The sequence below is a fragment of the Atractosteus spatula genome, chromosome 24 (genome assembly GCF_055471065.1).
Source record: "Atractosteus spatula isolate fAtrSpa1 chromosome 24, fAtrSpa1.hap1, whole genome shotgun sequence".
Taxonomy (NCBI): domain Eukaryota; kingdom Metazoa; phylum Chordata; class Actinopteri; order Semionotiformes; family Lepisosteidae; genus Atractosteus; species Atractosteus spatula.
Window position 1 is genome coordinate 3,339,564 of NC_142729.1, and position 27,053 is coordinate 3,366,616.

The window sequence follows — 27,053 nt, forward strand, 5'->3', positions numbered from 1 at the left end:
TTAACTGTCTCCAGGTGGTCCAAGTCTCCTATCAATTGGTCGTCATGGCATCTGGTGCTGAGAGACAGGTTGAGAGGTTAGCAACAAGCATGACATATATACTATGTAGTATAAATAAGGGCCATAAAACACCACATCACGTACCTTCCTGAACTAAAATGTCTACTGTTATCCATATTTAGAATGTCAAGTATAAACTACATGTGTTATTAATATATACAAGGCTGTATCCATTTCAGTGATTACACAACCCTGATTATAGTTCTGATTTTATATATGAACAGCGATATGTCTTTGAAAAACTTTTCTTCCCTAGTCCTTTGATTTGAGACATGTCAGCTGTCATGCAAAACAAAAATTACATCATGCTGAATGAGGCAAAAACAATCAAGAAATAATCTATAAATATGTGATTAATGTTATAAAACAAATTGAAAAAAGCAATAAAATTATTGATAAAGTCCTTTTGCAGATACTTTTTTTAGTTATGGTTCCTTCCAGATCTGAAACTGGAATTAAGAACTATTTCAAAAATTAAAAATTCATAGATATGCTTTTTTCAGAATTCTGTCAGCTTTATTTCACGATTTTGTTTTGTTTGAGATTTCATAATAAAAAACTTTATTTTATATAGCGCCTTTAAAGGTGGCTTCTCAAAGTGCTTTAGAGAATGACAACGGCAACAACAACAATTAAAAATAAACATTAAAAAATACACAATATAAACACAATGAGAATACACAGAGGAGAAATTAGATGGTGGTACTACAGTAGGAGCAGAGGGATAACGAATGGAAACAGTTAAGTAAGGATTTTAAGGAGTTTAGAGAAGGTGAATCTCTGATATCCTTGGGGAGAGAGTTCCAGAGCTTAGGGGCATAACAGGAGAAGGCCCTGTCACCCATAGAGTGTAGACGGGCTTGGGGGACAGTTAGGAGACCAGAATTAAGAGCGAGACCTGCACAAGACCTGGTAAAGATTCTGACTGCCAAATTTTGGAAAACTGGAGTTTGTTGGTGTGGATGTAGATACCCCAACGAGTAAAGCATTACAGCAGTCAATTCAAGAGAACAAAAACATCAACTTTTTATCCACAGTTAGTGATAATTTCTGAGGTGAAAAAAGTATGTTTTAACAGTACGCTGCGAATGTTAAGCCTGAATCAAATATAACCCCCAAGGTTTTTCAATTTAGACTGAAGCTCAAGTGCAATACCGTCCACAGATAGGGTTACAGGATTGGCTTTACAAAGTTGATGGGGGGTGCCAATAAGCATGACTTCAGTCTTGTCACAGTTAAGATGAAGGAAATTTTGTGTCATTTTGTGTCAGTTTTTATGTCATAGATACAATTAGAATAATAAAGACAGCCACATCAGTGACAGGTTTGGTAATGATGCATATTTGAGTATCATCAGCATAGAAATGATAGTTGAGGCCATGTGATCTTAAAAGCTGAGCAAGTGGAAACAGGTAAATGCTGAAAAGTTAGGGGCCCAGTATTGAGCCCCGAGGAACACCAGACTTAACAAGACAAATTTCAGATCTAAATCGGCCAAAAGAAACAAAGTGACAGCAATCAGTAAGGTAAGACTTGAACCACTTGAGAGCAGTGTCAGAAACTCAAAACACAGTCTCAAGACGGGAAAGTAAGATGTCATGGTCAACAGTGTCAAAAGCAGCACTGAAATCAAAAGAATGAGAATAGAAAGAGAACCAGAATAAGAAGCTATTAGAAGATCATTAGTAACTTTAACCAGGGCAGTTTCTGTGATGTGAAGTTGTCATAAACCAGATTGGAGGGGTTCAAATGAGGTCATTTACAATGAGGTGGTTATGTCACTGAAATGTGACAGCACGTTCTAGAATTTTTTCAAGAAATGGTAAGTTGGAGATGGGGCAAAAATTGTTTAGATTGTCCGCAGCCATTTTCGGCTTTTTTGGCACAGGACTAATGGCATCAGTTTTGAGGACCATTGGTGCAACACTAGTGTTCAAGGATTCCTTTATTATATTGAGGATAACAGGGCAGAGAGAAATGAAAAAGGACTGAAATAAAGTGGTGGGGATGGGATCTAATATAGAGGTGTGGATTTCGTGTGTGAAACTATTTTACTGAGTGATGCAGAGTCAAGAAGAGAGAAGTTGGAGAGAAGGGAACTAGAAAATTTGAGAAAGCACAGAGCACGGCTGTGGAAATGATATGCGTTGTGGAGAGAATGTGATCTTGGAGCTAAAAAAATCTAAAAATGTGTTGCAAAGTTGCGATGAGGCAGGCAATGTTGGGCAGTTTGGTTTCAGCAGTCTGTTGATGGTGAAGAAAAGATGCCTGGGGTTGTTATGGTTATTTTCAATGATGTGAAAGAAGTAAGTGGATCTAGCAGACTCTATCATATCCTTATATTCAGACAAGTATTCTTTCCAAGCCTGATAATGTACGTTTAGGCCAGAAAGACACCACCTACGCTCAAGATTCAGGGAGACTGCCTTCATACAGTAGATCAGAGATGGTCATTCTACCGGGGGCAGAATGAGAAAAAGAGATGGTTTGATTTTTTAGAGGAAGAGAAACAAGATAAGGTGGATAGAACAGAATTTGTGAACCTAAGCTAATCAATTGATTGCCAGTTGCAGAAATTTACAGAGCGTGAGAGGGAAGTGTTAGAAACAGGTCATTCTAGGTTGAAAAGAATAGCTAAGTAGTAAGAGAGGCCTAGATCAAGGGAAAAGAAGTGAGAAACAAGAGTCATTTGCAATGATTAAATCCAGAGTGTGTTCTTCGTTATGTGTAGGGCTATGAACAAACTGAGTAAGATCAAAGCATCCCAACAGAGCATGAATATCCTTAGCCAAACTGGAAGACCATGAGCCATTATGTATACTAAAGTCCACAAGAATAAGGATCCTCTTAAATCTGAGGCATAAAAATGAAAGTAAATCAGAAAACTCGGGTTGGTGGTCTACCAACTGTGGCAATGATGGTACAGTGGGGAACAGAGACCTTTAAAACAAGACACTCAAAAGAAGAGGGAAGAGATACAGTAACAGGACAGTAAATTGTAAAGAAGATTGTAAATAATAATGATGCCTGAGAGATGCAGGAGGTCAAACATCCTGTACCCAGTGGGGATTACTTGGTTGAACAGGAGACCATCATTTAGTCTGTGCCAGGTTTCGGCTTAGCACAGAAATTACTTTTTTTCTGTGATAAAGTCACATATATGAAAAGCCTTATTGTTCACGGAGGGGGTATTCAGTAGTGCTGATCTGGTCAGTCTTGGGGATCCAGGGGGAAGCGGAGTGTGTTCCAGGGACTGCAGTGAGAAAATATTTTTTAGAGCTCGGCGCTGGTCCGGTATAGAATTGCAGTCTTGAGCTGAGAGGCAGGGATAGCAACTCCACAGGTAGATGAATGAAAGAAACGGCATCCTGTGCTGTGAGGGATGTAATGCATCGGTCGTAAGATCCCAGGGGCAGAGCGATGGCTCACACCCTTCCTCTGGCTGCCTGACTTGTTAACACAGACAAAATTGAATCCTGGCTTAATTTAAAAAATATATTTTACCTTAATTTTTTATTTTCATAGTTTTTTTAGAATTTTGTATTTTACTTATTCTCTGATAGTCTGATTTAACATATATTTAAACAAAGTCTTATAAATTAGTTTTTACAAGATGTGAAATAAGTGCAACAATTTATCACAGTGTGAATTTTAATACCAATTATTGATTACTAATAATTTATGCTAACACCTAATTTAAAATAATCCGTGGTATTTGTGTAGTTGAAATTTTTTAAAAATGTATTTAAAAATAGACATGATTAAAATGTATAAGCTTCCCACATAATGTCATCAGGAAGTACAATAAGCACCTATTTTGTTTGACAGTGGTTCCAAATATAAAATTAACTGATGAGAAAGTTATGTTAAATGATAATTAAAAGACTTCAAGTTAAAAAAAATATTTACATCCCATCTTTACATTTTAAAAGCAGACACACTCAGTGCCACTGCAAGCTGCAGAAGGGTCTTTCTGTATTGCTGGAGTGTGGAGCACCTCCTCTCAGAACTGCTTCTTCTCTGATGGACCTCAGAAGAATAGAGACTGTGATTTTGTCTGTATAAATTGCATGTTGTGTTTACAAAATCATAGCCTTTAAATTTTTAATTGAAATGTAAACAACTTACAGCTTACACAAAGTTCTAAGCTGTTCATCCATTTTTTATGCATAAAAAAGTGTATTTAACTATCTAAACAAGGAGCGCCTGTGGCTTGAAGGTTGCCGGTTCAAATCCCACAGCCGGCAGAGGAATCTTACTCCATTGGGCTCCTCAGCAAGGCCCTTAACCCCAGCTGCTCCAGGGGTGCTGTACAATGGCTGACACTGCGCTCTGACCCCAAGCTTCTCTCCCTGTCTGTGTGTCTCATGGAGAGCAAGCTGGGGTATGCGAAAAGACAAATTCCTAATGCATGTTACTGTATTTGGCTAATAAAGTGATCTTATCTTATCTTAATATTACTGCAACAATCAAATGTGTCTTTTACCAGGAAATAATTCTATTTTGGTTGCAGCAGTTGCAGTGAGGTGTACCTTAGAAGCAGGTTTGATTAATTAGCAATGATCTAACAAGATGGGAAGGAAATCCTGAATCAAGGCAGTCGCAGGTGGTTGAATGTCCTCAGTTGAACAATTTCATCGGGGAGTAGTCTGCAGCAGAAGCAGCAGTCACAATGCAAGCGGAAGTTGCATTTGTAAATTGCAACTTGAAGCAGATAAAAAAAATCGAAACCAGGGTGGCAGAGAAAGAAAAAAAAATAAAAAATAGATACATAATATTAATAAAATGAAAAACTGGTGAGAAGAGCGGCCAAATGCGCCAGTGTTCCCTCTCAGCCAGAACCGAAGTGCCAAATAATAAATAAATGAATAATAAATAAAAAATAGCATTTTTATCTGTATGAAAGGATAAATTAAAGCAGATGTGTGAGTCTCTACTCGAACAAGTGTAGGAAGAAACAGAACAGAAATTATGACTAAAGGGGAAATAATGGATTTTAACAGAATTTAAATAATTTCTCTTGTTCACAGAATGCAAGAATGGGCATCTGGTTACCATAGGAAAGGTAAGTCTGCATAAAAATACATTGTTGCCTTTAAATTTCTATATATTCCATCATAAAACATCAGAAATTATTTGATCAAATACTGTATAATCTAAAATTGCTCCTAAGCTATTATTGTACAATTGTTGCCTGAATTAACACTGTAAAAAAAAAAACAATGAAGTAATAGCTAAATTAAATCCATCCGTTGCTAAACTTCTTCCAATCCAGTCTCACAGGGGAGTGAGAGACTATTCTGGCAAGTAAAAGGAGCAAGGAAGGCAGCAATTAAACTAAATATCACATAACTTCCTGAATTTGTTTAGATTTTGTATTTTTTTTAGCATGCAGTTCTGATCTGTGCACTAATAACAATCACCCCATTTATAGTAAAGAAGCTTTAATTTAGTAGAGTTGTAAATTAGCTGGAAATTAAATTCTAGCAAAATTCCATGTTTTTGGAGAAAAAACAAAATTAAGTTTTTAAATACTTAATAATATGAAAAAAGATGAGCTTTCATGATGAGCAGTTTTCACTGGGCTTGTTATTCACACCTCATAAATCCAGACTATTCTCTTCACTGTACCCTGGATGGGAAGCAAAACGAACTAATGTCTATTCAGGAGAAGCTGATACCAGTAATTGACGGGGCTGACTGACCTACTGTCCTTTTAAATTATTCTGTTTTCTATATAAATATAGAAATTATTCTATTCTATATAAATTATTAAGTTTTTCTTTGGTCAAGAATACTACAACCGCACTATTTGCCTTCAATCCCAACATTATATTTAAAAATATAAAACATCTGGAAACTAAATTATCACTTATTTTTATTACAAACTAAAAAGCTCTTTTTCTGACACTATTTTAGATATCATATTAGATATCATGTCATAGATAGATATATATTAGTAAAGTGCTCTGGCTATAGCTTGGATGATTTGCAGAGTTTCTTGTATATATACCGTATATATTGTATGTGTAGCTTCAAAACTTACAGCAATGAGCCTATTAACATCTTAAGAGAAGTCTGAGATGATTCCAGTTAACTGGAAAATTCCAATTGGAATTTTGTTCATTTCATTCAAAATTATATAGCTGTGTCAAAGATCCCTGTGTTGGGTATGGCTCCTTGAAGTCTGTACATATGAAAATGCCTTACAATATATTTCTAGAAAACTATAAATAAAATGTCTAGGCTCTACTCTGTTTAATACACAAAACATTCTGAAAAATAAATGTCTAGTCCAAACAGAACAAACATAACCCTTACTCTTGACAATGATCTATACCCCCATTTACTTCCCAGTGACACAAACAGAGCCATGAGCACCAGTGATGGAAGATAAGTTTTGATCCTTTAAAACCAACTGATACTGTACTTTGCTCAATAGTTCCTGACACTTACTGTATATAAATTATTAGATAACATTTACAATATATACTGTGTTAACTGTTCACACTTCTCTCTGCACTGTGATGATCACATTAATAAAAAAATAAAAGCAACCCACTTATTCACACAGGACAATTCAATTTTTTCTTCAATCTTATATTTAAAACAAATCAAACATACAAAACACAGAAATTAAAATAACTTGATAGACATGTTAAGATTATTAAGAATTTCCCTCCCCTATCCATCACCCTGACCCTGTGGCTACATGTCTATTAGATGGAAGATATATTTTTTTAAAATAATTATTTTAATACCTTTGGAGAGATTTATCCCTACAGATGATGTCTGATTACTTTAATTGAATACATTGTTCTAGCCCCTATAAATCAAAATGGTTAAAACATGAAGAAAAAAAATGTTGTTATGAAAAGACAAGGGGCAAGATTTCAGTTTTATCTTTATGCTTGCATTTATTTATTTTTTTCTATATGTACTTATTGCTATATTTTTTTGTTTTACTAGTGTGGAAATCCTACCAATATTGTTAAGTGTCTAGACTGTGGAGTGGAGGTTGGCGGAATAAGTCATAAACCAGTTGAGGGCTTCAAACCGTAAGTGAAGATATGTGTCTTTTTAACTCTTTGATTCCTTGTCCTCATTTGAACTTAAATTGCTTCATAATAATTAGCTTCTTTGCATGTAGATAAATATAAACTATTTGATAAAATGGTAAAATATATACACTTTCAGAATATATCTGCACATATTTAGACCCAGAGCAATGAAGTAATACATCAATCAGAAATGTAAATAAAATATTACCTAACTAACAATGCCCTACCTAACATTGTTGTAGGGCAGTGGTTCTCAAAGTTCTATGGTCTGTGGACTGCTTGCACCAAGTCACAGATGCGGTGGACCACCTATGCCTACATCCACGTCTTACCCTGTTAAAATCATCACCTATACAGATGCAGCCATTCAAAGTGCGCGTTACAGACACGTACCGCAGGTGACGTCACTCAGTATGACGCAAGATGACGCGCGGCACCGCAGTACGTGATTGGTTGACCGACAGGGGCACTCGTGGTCCGTTGGTCTGTCGTAGAAAGACTTACAGTAAACGTCTTTACTGTGCCCGTTGTAGATATTGAATTTTACCACTGAAGGGAAATCTTAGTAGCTGAGCATAAAAAGAATAGGAGCATACTGTAACGCGTGTGAAAGCCATAAACGATATTAATTTTGGAACATAAACATACAGTATATAGCTGGTCTTGGTACTTTAAAGAAAAAAATACACACCAGTATTCCATTTCTCCCTAAACATTGTAAGCTTCGAAGTCTTTAACGTGATACCGGAGTCAACAAGCATACTTTTAGAATTTGATTAAAAGGGAATATAATATGGAATCGCGTATCTCAAGAATTTAATAACGGTATGATTATATCCGTGTACTGCGGCAGGGCTGTGTAGGGCTGTTTCGCCTGCCTGCTCATGCGAGCTGTCTTGTAGCCTACTGGTCTAGGTGCGTGACTACCAACTGGCAGCTTGTGTGTTTGAATCCAGCTGGTGCTGGACCTTCCAGTTTTATTTATTTATTTTTTAATCACGTAACATAAACATATTACCGTATGCAAACTGTACTGTATACAGTATGTAATGTCTTAACTGTGCCCGTTTAATTGAATTTAAAAAAATTATTTAACACGAACATTAAGCTGTTTACATCTTCCGCCTGAGAACAGTCACCCGTTGCTACCCAACGCAGAATGGTGATTGGCTGACACCATCTGACACCCCTCTGATTGGAGAAAAAAGACGTGCTGGTTTGCTATACATACTGTACCAGGAAGAGGATTTCTTTCTATTCAAAACGTGTATTTTAAAAGTTTAAGAAGTAAAAACCTTACAGCGTACACAGATTTCTAAACTGATCAGGATCGTTATCTTTGTCTTATGCATAATAATATCCACCGCTCTGTCCAGCAAATTAATAATAAACTTTATTTTATATAGCGTTTTAAACAAATAAGTAATTAGATTGCTCATAAACCTAATCACTTGCTTTTTCTTTTTATTTAGGCTCAGATTTCAACTATAGATCGTATTATTAATAACCATAACAACAACCAACCAACAAAAACAACCATATAAACATAATACCAACCAAAAACATAGATAACAACCACAATACAAAATCAAATATATCAAACCATTTTACTCTTGCAAAGTCCTCCAATTATCATAATCCCGCCCCTTATGCAAAACCAAACCTTACTCCCATCCCAGTTTATCCTGTTTATCATAAACAAAATCCACCTCAATTTTCAACATAAAGCATTACACAAAATCAATACCTCAACACTCCATACTCAACAATGATAATTCACAAACAGCCAGAACATGTAACTACACATTCCCAAACAGACCTAATTTCCATAGCCCCGCCCCTTATGCAAAACCAACATCCCTCCCCTGTTCTCTCTCTCCCCTGGCGGTTGTAATTGTTTTTATTTTCAAATAAATTTTAGCAAAGTCATGTATTTTAAAAATCTTAAGATTTTTATATTTATGTCTTTATTTAGTGGTTTCATTAGTGACAAAGGCTAAACTTTCTTGGAAAAATGTCTTTTATGTAAACCATGTTTGCTATTAATTCATTCAGGGCTAAAATATGTTCATTGTATTCTAATGAAAGAAGGGTTCCTTTCGCCGTAGTCGGGAGCCTAGCCTTTAACTAGTAAGTACTGTACTTACTGGGTTTTTGAGGGGGGGGGGGTGTCTTTCGCTGGAAATCTCGCCTCCTACTTTGAAAATACCCGTGAAACCGGTTCAATTCACCACAGCCAGCACTCCTGCAGAGAGGGGGGTTGTACTTGCAGTGTATACAGTACACGCGTTATGCTCTTCGTTAATGTCTAAGCCGGAACATATCATTATATCTCATTTTGTATTTCTTAAAAAAAAATCGTTTTCCCAGCCTAACAGTATTGTTTTTAACCTGTAAATTTGCTGGACAGAGAGGTGAACATTATTACACAGAAGACAAAGATAGCGATTTACGTTGCATTGTGTATCGTGCTGCTTTAATACAGTTTTAAAAAATTGAAAGTCTAAACAGTATCAGCTTTATTTATGGGTTTTAAATAAAGGTGATTTAAACGCGATTTAAATCAATATAAATGTTTATATTGTAACGCATAGGTGACTATTCATTGTTATTAAAATGACTTAAATTCGATCATGTTGTGATATTTAGAAATATACATTTGTTTGGTGCGAGTGAAGTTTTATTTAATCTCTGAGCCATACTGATTCTTCTGGAAGCCAGCTTCCGCCAGGGAGTAAAAAAAAAACACACTATGGTATTCTCTCCAATGCAGTGCAGTTAAAAACATACCTCTGATGCTGCTCCTAAATGAATATCGTTTATGACAATCAGAAGCTTTATGCTCCTTTTCTTTTTTCCAGTGGATTGAACAGGGAGAGGCATTTCATGATGTACTTTTCACTGATGAAACAACAGTGGCTCTGGAACAGTTTTCAACCATGTCGTTTTATAAAAAGGGGAGATATGTACACGTTACTGAAGCTAAAAGTTTAGCCTTTGTCACTAATGTAACCACTAAATAAAGACATATAGAAATCCCTACGTTACAGACTGTATATGGCTGGTATTGGTAGTTTAAAGAAAAAATACACACCAGTATTCCACTTTCTCCCTAAACATTTTAAGCATCAGAGTCTTACATGTGGTTATTTATTGCATAATTTAATTTTGAAAGCCACTGAGACATCAGGTACTACTGTTGTATTTATGAAAAAGAAACAAAACAAAAAACATACTAACAACTGTGCCATCCTACTCCTTAGTTAATACATTTTATGATTCATAAACAGTTAACATTGTTAGCAAAATATTTTGAATTATATTTAACCCTATTTTTTCTTTAGTTTTGTATTTAACTTATTATATGATAGTCAGACTTAATGTATATTTGAACAATGAAAATATATTTTTACAAGATTTTACATTAAGCACTTAAAATTAATATGGTTAATAATAGTAAACTGTAACATGCTGTAACAAGATCGGTTAAACTGCGAAGAAAATGCTTTCAGAGAAAATGTTTCAGGTGTGAAGAACATAGATCTCTTATGCAATTTCAACCAAACCTGTTCCCACACACCCTGCCCCCACTACCATTAGAATATACACAAACATTTTAGCGTTTCATTCTGAGCAGAAGACCCTCACACCTGAAGAGTGCTGGCTGTAACGAATTAAACCGGTTTTACAGGTTTAAATCACAGACCATGTGACATGGGACTCAGTAAACTAACAGCGCCACTGGATTTGATAATACCTAACCAAAATCCGCAATATGGAAACAGAACCTGTGTGATTGTTGATAGATGATGTACTCGTAACATTTTTTCAAGACGAACTACAACATTTAAAAAATGACTTGTATGTACTTGATATCTCTAATCAATCCACGGGTCCCAGCACAAAATGAAAGTAAAATGCATACCGTTTCGCGCTTCTTATTAGTTGCTCAAAAGTAATTTGACCGTATGAAATGCATAATATAAACCTAGAAACATATACGTGAGCAGTACTTAAGCACTGTAGTATCGGTGTTAAGACATACCTCTCAAATACTGTAAATCAAGTTAAAAATATCTCAAGACCGATTCTGAAACCATGTTTCGTGTATGTTTTCTTTTTCATCTTGAAATAACTCATTTCTAAATACCTTTTTCACTGTTAACATCTTGCAGCAACTTTTCGAACAAAATATACACTCTGACAGTTCATCCTGCTACCAACATTAAATAAAACAAATCTTAAGATTTCTATATTTATGTCTTTATTTAGTGGTTTCATTAGTGACAAAGGCTAAACTTTCTTGGAAAAATGTATTTTATGTGTTGCAGAAAAAACTGACTTGCTTTAACAAAATATGTTTACAAATCCTTTCACCTGGCATTTTCGTAGTTAGAAATTATGGAACGCTCTGTTAAAAGCAAGGGAGTTTTTATGTCCGTTGCAGTTCTTTTGCAACATGAATATAATTATATCGTTATTAATTTCTTGAGATACGCGATTCCATATTATATTCCCTTTTAATCAAATTCTAAAAGTATGCTTGTTGACTCCGGTATCACGTTAGTTAAAGACTTCGAAGCTTACAATGTTTAGGGAGAAATGGAATACTGGTGTGTATTTTTTTCTTTAAAGTACCGAGACCAGCCATATACTGTATGTTTATGTTAAGATTTCCCTTCAGTGGTAAAATTAGATATGAATATTCAATACTTAAACGGGCACAGTTAAGACATTAAATATACATATACATATTGTATACAGTACAGTTTGTATACGGTAATATGTTTATGTTACGCGATTAAAAAATAAATAAATAAAACTAAAAGGTCCAGCACCAACTGGATTCGAACACAAACCTGCCAGTTGGTAGTCACGCACCTAGACCTGTAGGCTACAAGACAGCTCGCATGAGCAGGCGAAACAGCCCTACACAGCCCTGCCGCAGTACACAGATATAATCATACCGTTATTAAATTCTTGAGATACGCGATTCCATATTGTATTCCCTTTTAATCAAATTCTAAAAGTATGCTTGTTGACTCCGGTATCACGTTAGTTTGTATGGCTTGGACAGATTCCAAGTGCTTGTACAAATGTGCTAAAGAAATTATACTTTGAGTATACAGCTTGTCCAAAGTCATCCATTATTAATACTATTAGTAATATCTTCAGTAAAGGCTTTGATGCATAAATATTTCTGATAAAGGTAGGTTGTGTACTTTTGTCGAACTGAGCAATCTTGCTTTCATAAAATATACCAACATTTTAATGACTGATGATTAACATGCTGTAATACACAGTTCAAAATTGAAGGCTCAAATGCTGTACATGAGAGGTTAAGCTCCCCCTGGCGGTTTTACAAGGCGACGCCGGATAGTTAGTCACGTGACACCACGTTAACTGCGTCATACCGCGTGATACTGTGACACGCCCACCGGGGTATGCCGCGAAATACCTCACGCATTTTGAATGGCTGCATCTGTATTTGTATTAAAATAATATTGAATTAAATTTTATGAAAAATACTTATATTTTTACAAACAAAGCTGCATATTTTGCAAATATTTTTATTACTTAAAAAGTTAAAGTGAAGAATGGAGCTGCTTTTGTTGAGCAATCAGAGACATGATATCTGGATCCAAGCTGGACAACTTTAGTTTCATGTCCAGAAGCAGTCGAAGACATCACATCAAGCACACCTTCTTCTTCCTTGCACATCACATTTATAAAGCTATATATTATAGAATTACAGCATTGCTGGCATGGTTTACAAATGACCTCAATCACATTTTCGCATCTTACTCGCACTTGTACTGTCATTATCTTCGCTATATTTGCGTTTCAGAGTTCCAGATTTCAGCCAGTCATCCATAATAACCCTTCTGCTTTGACTGCTTCTTTAAATTGCACTTCGAAATTTCAAACTCAAAGTAAGATATTCAAAAGTAAGAACAGAACGGTACAAACAATAATAAGTGCAACGGTCGAACCACATCAACCATATCAAAAAGTAAACAGCGTAACCATGCAATCATGAGAACTAGTGATGCGCAGGTTGACTCAAGTTAAAAAAAAACGATTTTAGATCGGGTTGAGCGGGTGTGGATTGATATATGACCAAAAGCAATTTTCTATATGTACTGTTATTGCTATATTTTATGTTTTACTAGTGTGAAAATCCTACTGATATTGTTATAGGTCAGCCTGTGGACCACCCGGCGCGTGCTCCCGGACCACTGGTTGTCCGCGGACCGCACTTTGAGAACCATTTGTGTAGGGGATATTCAGTAATGGTTTTAATATTCTGTACAAAGTTAATTTTTTGTTGTTGGTGAATTTATACCTGCTGTTGAGAAACACTGTCTGAGACTGGATTTACAAGACATCTGAAACTGATTTACAGTACACATGAAAAGTGCCACGAATTGATCTGTGATTACTTTGAAATGATTGATTATGCTTTTCTTCGCTCCTCCCAGCACAAAAAACATCAGTCAACAAAAAGTAAGAAGAAAAAGTCATGTCAGAAAAATAATCACAAGGATAACACTTGTGATATGGCAAAATGACAGAGCATTGTTGGTTTTAGTGAATCAGTCACGTTAACATTAACAGTCACATTAATCAGTCACTTTCTGTATTTGTGTATTGTGGAGGTGATTGGAGCTGAAGTTATTGTCTCCCTCAATTTAACATCTGATACATCCCCAGTACCACTATGAGATTGTGAATGTAAAGTGAATATTTAAATACTGTGATTATATAAAATTAATAATTATATGGTGACTTTATTTTATCTGAAATTTGCATTACATTGGGTACATTACATTAGGTATGTATTATGTTATACTTCTGTTTTTATTTTAAAAATTATTTTTAGTTGGATAATTCTATATTAATCAGATTTGAACATGCACAGTACAGATACAGATTAAATGAAGCAATCTTTTCACTAACATATATAACGCATCGTTAGTTTTACCTATCGTATGTCTTTGGCTAGTGAATTACGTACCGCATGGTGTGTTACCTTTGAGGTATTTGGAAGAAATACATTCTGAGTGGCTGCATCTGTAAATACATTAAATCATGATAATTTTGTAAAATTTGATCATACATGTCAAAATGTGATAAATATGATGTCTGATTTTGCCATCTCCCAAAATCATTTTAAGAGGAAATTATACTTATTTACACTGTAAATTACTGATATATTAATTTCTATTCTAGAATCTCAGAGGAAGATATGAAGGGTCATATTCTCAGTGCTCCATCTTCCCGAACTTTAGCAGCATCTGTTCGAGAGTTGTCTGGGGCCTCTCTGTGCCTAACCAGGGTTCTCATTCATTCATCAATGCTCTGGGGCAGGATCTGTCACCCAGAGGTAAGTGTAATAGAGTATTAGAACAAAACAAATTTAAATTTTGCTTTTGCTATAATGCCTCATCCACTCCAATTATGTCATATTTTAATGAAATACGTAGAATATTTGTCACAACTGCTCCTGCTGGAATTACCATAGTAGATTTCAACTAGACCTGTCAATCAACCAGTTGCCATGAAATCTTATTATTATTATTATTATTATTTAAACCTCGTGGCTCTGAAGCTCAGGGCTCTGCTTTGGAAGACGGATGCCCGGAGGCCTGCCTAGCATCAAGTCACCCTACGCCCGAGGTTTGAGGGCACAGGCTTCCAAACGGTGTTCAGACCAGCTGAGTCCGGGGCTCGGAGTGCATGGCGTCGTCATTCTGTGTTTAATTTCCTTGTTCCTGTCCCTGATACAGTTCCTGGTTTTAATCATGTGTCTTGAAGTGATCTACCGGCACTTAGACCTTGGTCTGCCCCCTAGTTTCCCGTTTTGGACTGTTTGGACTTGTTCGCCTGCGCTCCCCATGCACCTGGATCACTGTCTGCACCGCCCCCTGATTGCCATCCCTTCCATTCCTATCCGTGTTTTCCCTGTTGCCATTTTCCAGTCACTTCTGGATTTTACCATCTGCATAGGGTCCTAAACTACACACTACACAGGAGTCAGGACTGGATCCCGTTACAATTACTATAATATTTAGATATTCTTATCAGGTTTTTTTATTCACAACATTCATGATCTGAGTAAACACTGTTATATGTACTGCATAGGAGGTCAATACTTCGTGGCAGCATCTTTGACTTACTATTAGCGGCATGTCTGTCTAAGTATGCACAGTAAGTTAAGTTCACTTTGTTGGCCATATACAATTTCCTGTATTAGGAATTTGTCTTTTTGCATACCGCAATTTGCTCTCCATGAGACACACAGACACAGCAGGGTCAGACATTTATACGGTGCCCTTGGAGCAGTTGGGGTTAAAGGCCTTGCGAAGGCACAGATCCTTAGCCACAGAGCCACCACACCCCCCCGATGGCTTAATATTTGCACACACCTAATAATAGAACAGCTACAGGTTCACTGAAGGTTTACTGAAGATAATTAATGGATTGCAGTCTTAAAGTCCTATCATGAAATTTCAACTGGATTTGAGTCAGTGGGCAGCATGGTGGGGCAGCAGTTAATAATACTGCCTTGCTTGGTGATCAGGTTCTGGACAGTTCCTGTGGTGTTATTTTTATGGAGCTTGTACTGTATACAGTATTCTCCCCATTTTTCATGTGGGTTTCCTCCTGGTGTTCTGGATTCCTCCTACTTGCTAAAGACATAACTGTTCGTTAATTGGGTTCTGGCAATAGATAGCCCTGGTGTGAGTGTGTGTTTGTCTGTGTGTCCTGTAATGGACTTCTTTGTAGGCTCAGTTTCTATTTGTTGAGATCAACCATAACTGCACGTGCTTCCTACGAAAAGTTTGTTCCCTGAATTGGTATTTAACAGATTTTTGCCATTTCTGTGTCCAGTATTCTCCATGCTTTTCTTTAAACCTATATTAAAACATCTACAGTATGATAGCTTTTGATTCTTCAAAGAAATAACCCTGCTTCCATACCATTGAATCTAATTATTAATAAGTACAATCTCTCTTCTATCTACTTCTTCCGTTTGTTTTGATATTACCTTGCAGTACTACACTGTATTGTACATAATGAAACTTTAGCCTCCTTTTGTCTACATCTTTCTGCAGGCTTTTGTATTGTCTTGACAAATAGTTGATGAACCAGCAAAGTCTACCATGATTTTCTGACTGCAAAACAAAATTAATTATATATCAGAGTGTTTTTGAATATAAGAATAGTTTATTGAGTCTTACTCAGTAGATTGCCTTTCATCTACTTATCCTGTATATTAAATCTCCTTTCTTTGAAAAGGATATTCAGAAATGCATAAAAGAATCAGATGGTGATGCTGGACAGTGCTTGTGTGCACACTTGAAAAAGGACATTGAGTTACTTGGAGAAGCTATAGGGAAGAACTGGGATGACACTCTAAACACAGTACACTTGTTTCTGAAGCATCTCTTGGAAACCCATACAGGTAAGACAACCATCGTTTTCTGGGAGTGTTAAAGGCCAGGTGAATTAGAAAAAAGTAAATATTTAACAATAGGCATCTAAAATGCTGATTAGTAAATTGCTGACACAGATGAGCATAAGCACAATGAAAAAGGAGCACTGCAATTGGTCGATAATTAATTAAAGACTTACTGTAACATGCAAAATATAAAGGTATTTAATTATTTCTCAGTGAGGTGGTATAATGTTGTATTGCCAAGTTTAATAATAATGTTATTGTCTCTTCTTTGGCCAGGAACCAACATTATGGTTCATTCTACAAGATCTAGAGAAGAAAGGGCAAAATGGGAAAATGCAATAAAAGATATCATCCAGGAATTCTTTAAGGTACAGTATTTTACTATAACCCAATTTATTTCTCTGAACTAAAAAGCCATTTCTGCTTCAGATAATCTCACTTGGAAGAGAATATCACTGTCTGCTTTAACAGTAGTAGTAAAATGTTTTTTTTTGTTGTTGTAGACAACGCGATCTAAAGGTGTATGTGTTTTTTCTAAATGTCTGCATGACCCTACTGTTGGCATAATACCTTTATGGACATCTTAAATCACTGCAACTTTTTTTTTAATTCTGTTGTAATATTTTGACAGCATTCTCACAGCCTCAATGTAAAAATAAAAAAGTTTTTTTTCTTAAACTGTACTACTGGATACAGTCTGTGTTTCCAATTTTGGCTCTAGAATGCCTTGCCAGGAATAAATGGCTTTTTAGAAAAAGGATGGATGGATCGAAAGTAGATATACATTACATAAACAGGATACAAATGTTTGTTTGTTTTTTGCCTTACTCTAGGGGTTTGAAGAAAAACTCTCCACTATGCATCAGCTCATCCTGTACAACAATAGACCCAGTGTTTTAAGGAACATTGCCTACAGCAAATGTCCTCCTCTGACTGATCTTCCCACCACAGGACTCTTCAACCTGCCAGAGATGTGGAGAATTGAGCAAAGAATGACTGTCCAATATCTGTGTCATTTAGTGGAAAGGGAAAATGGAAAGATGAAATTTCCAGTGCTGTCTGAGTTTCTTACAAAGGTGATCCTGTTTCATTTATATCCAGGAACTTCCCAACACACTTTTGTATCATTCTTGTATATTCACTTGGTTCATACCCCTCATTTCCTCTTACTGGACACAAAAGACACAAAAATCTAAATATTGTATGCCACATCAATGCTGGGGAAAATATCTTTCTTGTTCCAGCTAGAGCAATTATCTCTTCAACTTCCATCCTTCCTCACTTCAAATGAAACAACTAAGCCTTGCCATTGTCATTATTCCACATCTATGCTTTGTCTACACTCTCTCTCCCTCATCTTTTACCCCATTTCATTGTCACACATCCAGACTGCCATTACTGGTGTTTCATCATTTCCCCTTCCACAAACCTCCTGACTCACTCTCCTTAGGAAACACTCATTCACTGAAATATTGCCACACATCTGTGACACACTACATGTCCTCCCTCTTCTTTTGAGTGCCTTGTTTTAAATGTTTCTATCCCCCAATCTGCTATCATTACCACGGTTTATAGACCATCCAAACCCAGTGAAGCCTTCTTAGGTGAGTTTGCTGATTTACTCTCATTTTTATGCCTTAAGTTTAAAAGGATCCTTATTCTAGGGGACTTTAATATAGACATTGACTCAAGGTCTTCCAGTCTGGCTAAAGACTTCCTTTCTCTTTTGGGATGTTTTGATCTTACTCAGTTTGTTTGTACCCCTACACATAAAGGACACACCCTAGATTTAATCATTGCCAATGACACTTTTGTCTCCCACTGCTCTTCCCTTGATCTAGGCCTCTCTGACCACTTAGCTATTCTTTTCAATCTGGAATTACCTGTTTCTAACACTTCCCCTTTACGCTCTGTAAATTTCCACAACTGGTGATCAATTGATCACCCAAGGTTTGTAAATTCTGTTCTGTCCTCCTTATCTTGTTTCTCTTCCTCTGACCCTCTAGAGGACAAAATACAGTTACTTGACAGTGTAGTTGACTTTGATCTACGCTTGACATCTTTGCTCCTTTAAAAACTCGAACCATCTCCTTCTCTCGCCCTGCCCCCTGGTACAATGACCATCTGCGATATATGAAGACAGCCTTTTGCAAACATGAGCGTAGGTGGCGTCTTTCTGGCCTAAATGTACATTATCAGGCTTGGAGAGATTACTTGTCTAAATATAAGGTTGTTATTGAGTCTGCTAGATCCACCTACTTCTCTCACATCATTCAAAATCACCATAACAACCCCAGACATCTTTTCTCCACCATCAACAGCTTGCTAAAGCCAAACTGCCCCACCAAATGACCTGCCTCATCGCAACTTTGCAACACATTCTTAGATTTCTTTAGCTCCAAGATCGACAGTATCCGGCGTCACATTCTCTCCACTATGCATATCATTTCCATACCTCCTCCCTCCTTCTCTCCAGCTTCTCTCTTCTTGACTCAGCATCCCCCAATAAACTAGTTACACATATGAAACCCACCACATCTATTTTAGATCCCATTCCTACCCCTTTTTTTTCAGTCCTGTTTCTCTTCTCTCTGTCCCATTGTCCTCAATATTATAAATTAATCCTTCAGCACTGGTGTTAAAGAAATTTGTTTTCACTTTGTTACTGCTGTCCTCCAGGGATACACCTAAGCATCTGGACCCAGTTTTTTTACATTCATTTAGAATTTGTCACAGATTAGTCAGTGTTACGACCCCAAACATCTAGAAGTAAAGGGTTGTAACATTTAGGATAATTTTTGGATGCAGGTAGGTTCTGGTGAGGGACTTAGGAAGTGTTACAACAAGGGTTGGTGCAAAAGTGATTATTTTAAGGTGAATAAGTGACTGGTACGTAATACATGACACAATAGCAAACAGGGAGGGGGAACTAGAGTGGTGCCAAAGAAAAGAAAACAACAAACAAAATGGAGCTGGCTTATAAGTGAGGGAAAGTTGAGCTAACTGCAAAAGAAAACCCAAAACACACAGTCTTCGCCAACTTCATATGCCCTAGCTAACCTTCACTGACTGCCCAAAACCATACAGTACAAAAGGCACTCACCCATTCTAAACTAGTGTTACTAATACAAAAATCAACTATGTGTGTAGTATGGACCCAATAACCTAAACTAACCCTATACACAAAAGTTCACACAATAAGTCACATTTCAGTTACATAACCTTCTCTTGACAAATATCCTTTTTGAACCCCTCCAATCTGGCTTCTGTCAACTACACAACTTCCCTGATCAAAGTCACTAAATATCTTCTAATAGCTTCTGATTCTGGTTCTCTTTTTATACTCATCCTTCTTGATCTCAGTGCTGCTTTTGACACTGTTGACCATGACATCTTACTTTCTCATCTTGAGACTGTGTTTGGAGTTTCTGACACTGTTCTTAATTGGTTCAAGTCTTACCTCACTGATCGCTGTCACTTTTTCTCTCTTAATGGGTATAGGTCTGAAATTGGTCTTCACTATGAAACTCACATAGTTATCCATGTTACTGAGCATTTTTGTTTTATTGGAGCACTTTTAACACATTGACTCAGCTAAAATAACTGGTAGTGCTTATCACCAGTTGTCACTTATTCAGCAGCTGATAAGTAAAACTATGCAGGATGTTCATTCATCAGATCAAATGATTTTGGTTCTTGTTATTATGTTATTAAATGTTTGTAAATAACTCATCGATAAGGTTTGGACTCATTACATGAATGATTTATTTATTTATTCTCTAGTTGCAACACATTCGTTACCTTAAATTTCTTCCACAAATCCTGGAAATTCAGAAGATCCTGGTTCACTCCTACAAGTTTTCAGGTTTCCAAGGCTGGGAAACTGAAACCATTCAAACATTTGTAAAGGAATGTGTACCAGGTAAAGCAGAAGTATAATCGTTTCCTTCATGTTTTCTGTAAGGCAATGTAAATATTTTATGCATTAATTCTTTACTGGTAGGAAGTTTCTAAATTATTTTTCTATACCAACATTTTTCTATATAATTTCACTGGCTTTTAGAATCAATCAATGTAGAGCATATCCAATCATACAATTTCCTATACCCAATAAGTAACCTGTCAAATGACAGCCATCATATCAACTACTGAAAAGGTTGAGATTAGTGGTCAGTATGCATTATCAGTATAAAGCTGTTATTGATTCCTCTGGTGGTGTTGCCCAATAATTTAATAATTACCCAATATCCAATAATTTAGTTTAATTAAGTTCATTGAGAAAGAAAATCTCCTGCATTTTATTAAAAGAAAAAAAAGGCACTTCAAAATAATAAGATATTTGTGAAAATACCTGAACTATATGGAATAGTTCAATAGTCTTACAGTTTTGTTAATACTATTATTATTCTTAGAAATACCTACATGTTGTTTATTGTTGAAGTGATTGAGCAGACTAAAACAACATGTTGATATGTGAAAGCACACCAGACAAATTACAGCCGTATATTTATGAAAAAATATGCTATTACAATACATAATGTAAGCAGTCAATAATTAAATATTGTAGACATTTAGTTGACTTCTATGAGTATTATAGTAAATAGTTGTAAACTTAGTATACTGTGTGTTAATCTATAGCAGTGAATAGTAGAGTACTATTAAAGTACTATAAAGTACTGTAAGTACTAGTAAAGTACTATTATAGAACTATAAATTAACCTGCATCTACATGTACTTACCTGTAAAATTGTTTATAAAAGTCTCAGCAAGTATAAAACACCAGACAAAAACATAACAGAATAAACTTGTGATTTTCTGAATGTATCATATTGCCAAACCCTGAAAACTTACAAATACAAAAACTGTGGTGAAAGAAAGCAGGAAGAATCATAACTAACTAAATATACTCTGATTGTACAGTAGGTCTTTGTCTACTATTGACTTAAAAAATGCTGATAGCAGCAGCGATGGCATTTTCATTATATTTAATGTCATATAATAATCTTTTTTTCAGATGATAAACAAAAGCGATTTATACACAATTTAGATGTTTTGAAGAACACCTGGTGCCACTTGAAAGAAAACTACAAGACTGAAAGTATGTAATATTAATTAATTCTAATGATTAGATAGGGGTACATTCTTAAGAATCTGAACTACTATCTTGCTGTTTGGTATGAGAGATAATGAATTGTAAAAAAAACAACACAGCATTGCGATGTATATGACTTCAATGGAATTTACAGAGATAATAACATGAGTAAGTTTGCATATGACAGAAGGACATGACTTCCAGTCACAACATAATAATCCAGAATATCAGCTTTTACAATATGGCTTGTTCAAGACTCACAGACCCCTTTGTTTACAGAAAAAGATTTAAAGAACTGTCCCCTGTTCTCCATTTTCATTTGAGTGGTTTATGATTCTCAGTTGAAATGCACAATATGTTATGAGCATATTAGGTGCTAAAATCCAAGCATGTGTGCCAGTAATATACACAATTTATCTATAATAATGTAATGTAATATAATATAATTCTTTGTTGCTTCACTAATTTAATGCAAGCATGATGGCTATTGATTTCAATTTTGAGTATTTTTTACCTAATCTTAGACTCTGACTGTTTAACTATACTGTAAACTATAAAAGCTATTATCCATTCAGATTTCTATGCCTTAAAATTTAATGAATTTGTCAGATCAACTCTATCACTTATTTTGTGGCGATATGCATTAATGTAGTATTAACTCAAATTGTAGCCTAAGCTGCAATAGTGTTCCACAAATCCTGTTTATGATATTAACATTCAACAGAGATAATGGGGGTTTAAGGGATGTCACCTGTGCACTTTTTGCAAATAACTCACATTTTTTTCTAAAAATAAGTTAAAATTGACCAAATTATTTGGTCTTCACTATTCTTTATTTCACTGTACATATTACAGAACGTTTTTTTTTTATTCAAAACTTAATATATCCTTTTAAATCATAAAAAATATGGCATTGACAAAATTGACACCCCAAAATCAATATTTGGTAACACAGCCTTTGATAGATAGATACATACTTTATTAATCCCTTGCGGGAAATTCAAGAAAGCTTACAGCACCTGGTATTCCCAGGCAGTCTCCCATCCAAGTACTCATCAGGCCCTACCCTGCTTTTTTTCCAAGATCAGACAAGATCGGGCATGCTCAAGATGTAGTGGCCATAAGCAAAGTCAATGTAACTGCAATCAAGCACTTCCTATAGTCATCGATGAGCTTCCTGCACCTCTGTACTGGCAGTTTAGGCCACTTTTCTTGTGCAAACTGCTCCAGTTCTCCCAGATTTGAAGGGTGCCCTCTACCAACTGCTGTTTTCAGATCTCTCCACAGGTTTTCAATTGGATTTAGATCTGGACTCATAGCTGGCCTGGACATAGAGATGGTGTGTTTTACCAAATAGCTCTAATTTGATCTCATCTGTCCACAAGACATTCTCCCAGAAAGATTTTGGCATGTTCAGGTGTGTTTTGGCAAATTAAAGTCGGGCTTTTTGGTAAAGCACACCATCTTTATGTTTACAGAAAACAAAATGAAACCTTCAAAGAAAATAACACCTTCCCTACAGTGTAACCTGGAGGAGGTTCAGTGATGTTTTGGGGTCACTTTGCTGCCACTAGCAATGGGTGCCTTGAATGTGTGCATGGCATCATAAAATAATGAAATCAGGAGAATACCAAAGCATTTTGGAGCGCAATGTCATACCCAGTGTCAGAAAGCTGGGTCTCTGTCGAAGGTCATGGGTTTTCCAGCACAGCAATGAACACCAACACACTTCAAAAAGCATCCAAGAATGGTTCAGGACAAAATGCTGGACTGTTCTGAAGTAGCCAGCAATGAGTCCAGATCTAAATCCCATTGAAAACCTGTGGAGAGATCTGAAAAACAATACAATGCAGATCATTGATTAAAATTCAGTTTCTATCTTGAGTCCCATTGGTTTTTATTAATTTGTGTTTCTTAATCTTTAGATGTGCAACTGAGTTCAGAACTTCTGATAAAGGATATTTCTGCTGACATAATGGCACATGAGCTGCTTCCAAAGGAAGGATCTATGGTGAAAATTGTGACAAGGTATCTTGTCAAACTGCAAAACAATTGCACCGATTGTGCCAGAACAATTACAAAGGAGATGGAGAGGTATAGCTTTTTATATGTTATACTTGTATTTTAAGGATGTTAGTCTGTTAGTGAAATCGGTTATTTTTAAAGTGCATATTTCATTTGTCCTATTCATATAAACAAGAGAGCGCAAGACAAACTTGAGTAACATAAAAATACCTTATGTACTGTATGTACAAGGTTTTGTTTTGATCTCAGTGACATACTGTACATAGAGATCTGTGAATGCAGCACAGGACAAATACATTCTGAACAGTAATTTGTATATGAATAGTTGCAATGTACACTATAGCTTCAACTCCAGAAAATCAGGTTCCTAGTGATCAAGAAACTACTGACTTTAGGACTGTTGTGATGTGAATCTATTGACAACATGGTTTTGAAAAGGAAATAACTTCAGGCAGATACATACCATACAAGACTATTGTCTAGTCAACATCTGTATCAGCATGGAGTTTTGATTCAGGAAGTGTAGATAGTCTCACAGCATTACAGAGCAGACTACTAAAAATGCAATAAAAACAAGACTGAATTTCCCACAATATGTGCAGCAAACACAACAAAGGTGAAACTGTATGTACTTTGCTTACAATACTGACACTGTAGCCACTACACAATTACTTCTAACAGGTATTCACGGTAATCCATCAAGTATTCAATTCAATTAAATTCATTTTTATATAGCACCTTTCACAACAAGGTTGCCTCAGGGTGTTTAACAATGCAGATAACCGTACATTTTGTGAAGAAAGAACCTAAAAAAACCTCTAATGGTCCAAGGTCAACTGGCTACCCAACCCCTTTGGACATGCTAACATTATATAATTTTAAAAAAGGAAATAAATCAGTGAGGGTATTAATCCATCCATCCATCATGTCTTCTGTATGTCATGCAGATCTCTGTAGACCAGTAAATTCCTCCTAAACGATACCTATATCCACGATGTTCTTCATGGATCCATGGCAGTGATGCAGCATCCAACTCAGATGGTGCCCAGCCCAGGCACCATCCGGACATGTGGGGAGGAGAATATGATAGTTTGGTTAGAACAGATGTATCTACCTGGTGGTCCAACATATAAACATAGAGAAGTAATAGGTCTCGATTTGAATACTGAGACTGACTCGGGATCACAAATATGGGGTGGGAGACTGTGTCATAAGTTAGGGGCCCTGTAACTAAAGGCTTTATCTCCAATTTTTTTATTAATGTGTGGAATATGATGAAGACCTACATTCTGTGATCTAAGTAGGCGACTTGGATGGTAAACATTAATATGTTCCATTAGATAGACAGGTGCCTGACCTCTGAGAGCCTTGTAAGTAAATAGAAGGATTTTGAAGTCCATGCTGTACCTGACAGGAAGCCAATGAAGAGAGCTAAGTATGGGGGTTATATGGTCGTACTTTCTGCTCCTAGTAACAATTCTAGCTGCTGCATTCTGAATTCGCTGTAAGGTGTTAAAAGAGTGGTGGGTGCTCCCTGATAGTAGGGCATTGCAGTAGTCTAACCTGCTGTATACAAGAGCATGTATTAATTTCTCCGTGTCTTGAGTGGAGAGAAACTGCCTTAGTTTTGCAATATTTTGCAATGTAGGAAGCATGTTTTCGAAACTGTTTTAACATGAGAGTTAAATGAGAGCCTTGTGTCTAATACGACACCTAGGTTATGTGCTGAGTCTTTGAGGCAAATATTTAAATCCTCTGAGTTAAGTGCTGAAGTTATAGTAGTCCTATCAGTATTGTTTCCTCCAAACAACAGAACCTCAGTTTTATCAGAGTAAAGTAACAAAAAGTTTTCATGCACCCAAGTCTTTACTTCATCAATGCAATTAACTAAAGTGATAATAGAAGAGTTGTTGTTTGGTGTAAATGAAATGTATATTTGCGTGGCATCAGCATATGAATGAAACTTAATATTATGTTTTCGTATTATCCTACCTAGTGGTAGCATGAAGAGAGAGAACAATATTTGTCTCAGCACTGATCCCTGTGGTACCCCAAGTTAAACTGGTGATATTGATGAAGCAGTACAATTATTAGATATTTGAACATAATGAAAACGATTAATTAAATATGAAGTAAACCACTTAAAGACGGTTCCACATAAGCCAACCTCAAACTCAAGCCTGTGTAACAAAACAGAGTGCTCAACTGTGTCAAAGGCAGTAACTAAGTAATTAACAGAATATCATTAATGACCCTTGTTAATGCAATTTCAGTGCTGTGGCCTGGGGGGAAACCAGAATGGAATCTGAGTCCACATACGATTGAAGTTGGGCCACAACTATAAGTTCAGAGTAGTAAGCTGAACGAGCTCTATATAGGGCTTTCTAATATTGTTGTAGGCTATCAGTCCATGCTGACTTGCAAACCAGTAGTGTGTGATCATTATACCATGGAGAGTGTCTAGTGGTTTTGACTACCTTATTCTTTAATGGCAATTTCATCAAGGGCATGTCTGACCATTATAGTTATGTGTGTTTTCGTGAACATTATTAATGGAGATGAAGCTAGTATTGTTCATCGTGTTCATGAGATTTAATGAAGTACTCTTCTTGATATGTCGTGTTGTAATATTCTTCTCCTTGGCAGCTATCAAGGGCAGTTGAATATCAAAAATAATTAAAGAGAGGTCAGAAAAAGAGTTATTGATGGGATGGACAAGTACAGATGCAGCCATTCAAAGTGCGTGGTACAGACGCGTACCGGAGGTAATTGGCTACGGCGTCGCACATTGTGACGCACGATGACGCGCGGTACCACTGTACGTGATTGGTTGACCGACAGGGGCAATCGTGGTCCGTTGGTCTGTCGTGGAAAGATTTACAGTAAACGTCTTTACTGTGCCCGTTTTAGTATTGAATATTTATATGGAATTTTACCACTGAAGGGAAATCTTAGTAGCTGAACATAAAAAGAATAGGAGCATACTGTAACGTGTGTGAAGGCCATAAACGACATTAATTTTGGAACATAAACATACAGTATATGGCTGGTCTTGGTACTTTAAAGAAAAAATACACACCAGTCTTCCATTTCTCCCTAAACATTTTAAGCATGAAAGTTTTATGAAACGGTACCCAAATATGTGATTGCTGTATAGAATTAATTTTAATTTTAAAAAATTATTTAACACGAAAATTAAGCTGTTTACATCTTCCGCCTGAGAACAGTCACCCGTTGCTACCCAACGCAGAAACACAGCCACTAACTAGCAAAGAGAGGACATTAGCTAGCCAATATGATAAAGAAATAAATGATTATTTTGTTTATTTCTTTTGCACATTTATTTGAA

General features: G+C 36.2%; 1 protein-coding gene and 1 pseudogene across 1 annotated transcript in view; one reads left to right on the plus strand and one right to left on the minus strand.

Moving 5' to 3' along the window:
• The window catches only part of LOC148815784 (E3 ubiquitin-protein ligase rnf213-alpha-like), a 186,014-nt gene that overhangs the window by 135,223 nt on the left and 23,738 nt on the right, over positions 1-27,053 (plus strand). The window contains exons 56-64 of the mRNA XM_088904872.1: positions 5,091-5,125; positions 7,030-7,118; positions 14,355-14,508; positions 16,425-16,590; positions 16,864-16,955; positions 17,421-17,663; positions 20,371-20,509; positions 21,602-21,685; positions 23,605-23,773. Coding sequence (XP_088760998.1) covers positions 5,091-5,125; positions 7,030-7,118; positions 14,355-14,508; positions 16,425-16,590; positions 16,864-16,955; positions 17,421-17,663; positions 20,371-20,509; positions 21,602-21,685; positions 23,605-23,773 — 1,171 coding nt within the window. The remainder of the gene's footprint in view (positions 1-5,090; positions 5,126-7,029; positions 7,119-14,354; positions 14,509-16,424; positions 16,591-16,863; positions 16,956-17,420; positions 17,664-20,370; positions 20,510-21,601; positions 21,686-23,604; positions 23,774-27,053) is intronic.
• Positions 22,687-22,805, minus strand: LOC148815785 (5S ribosomal RNA; annotated as a pseudogene).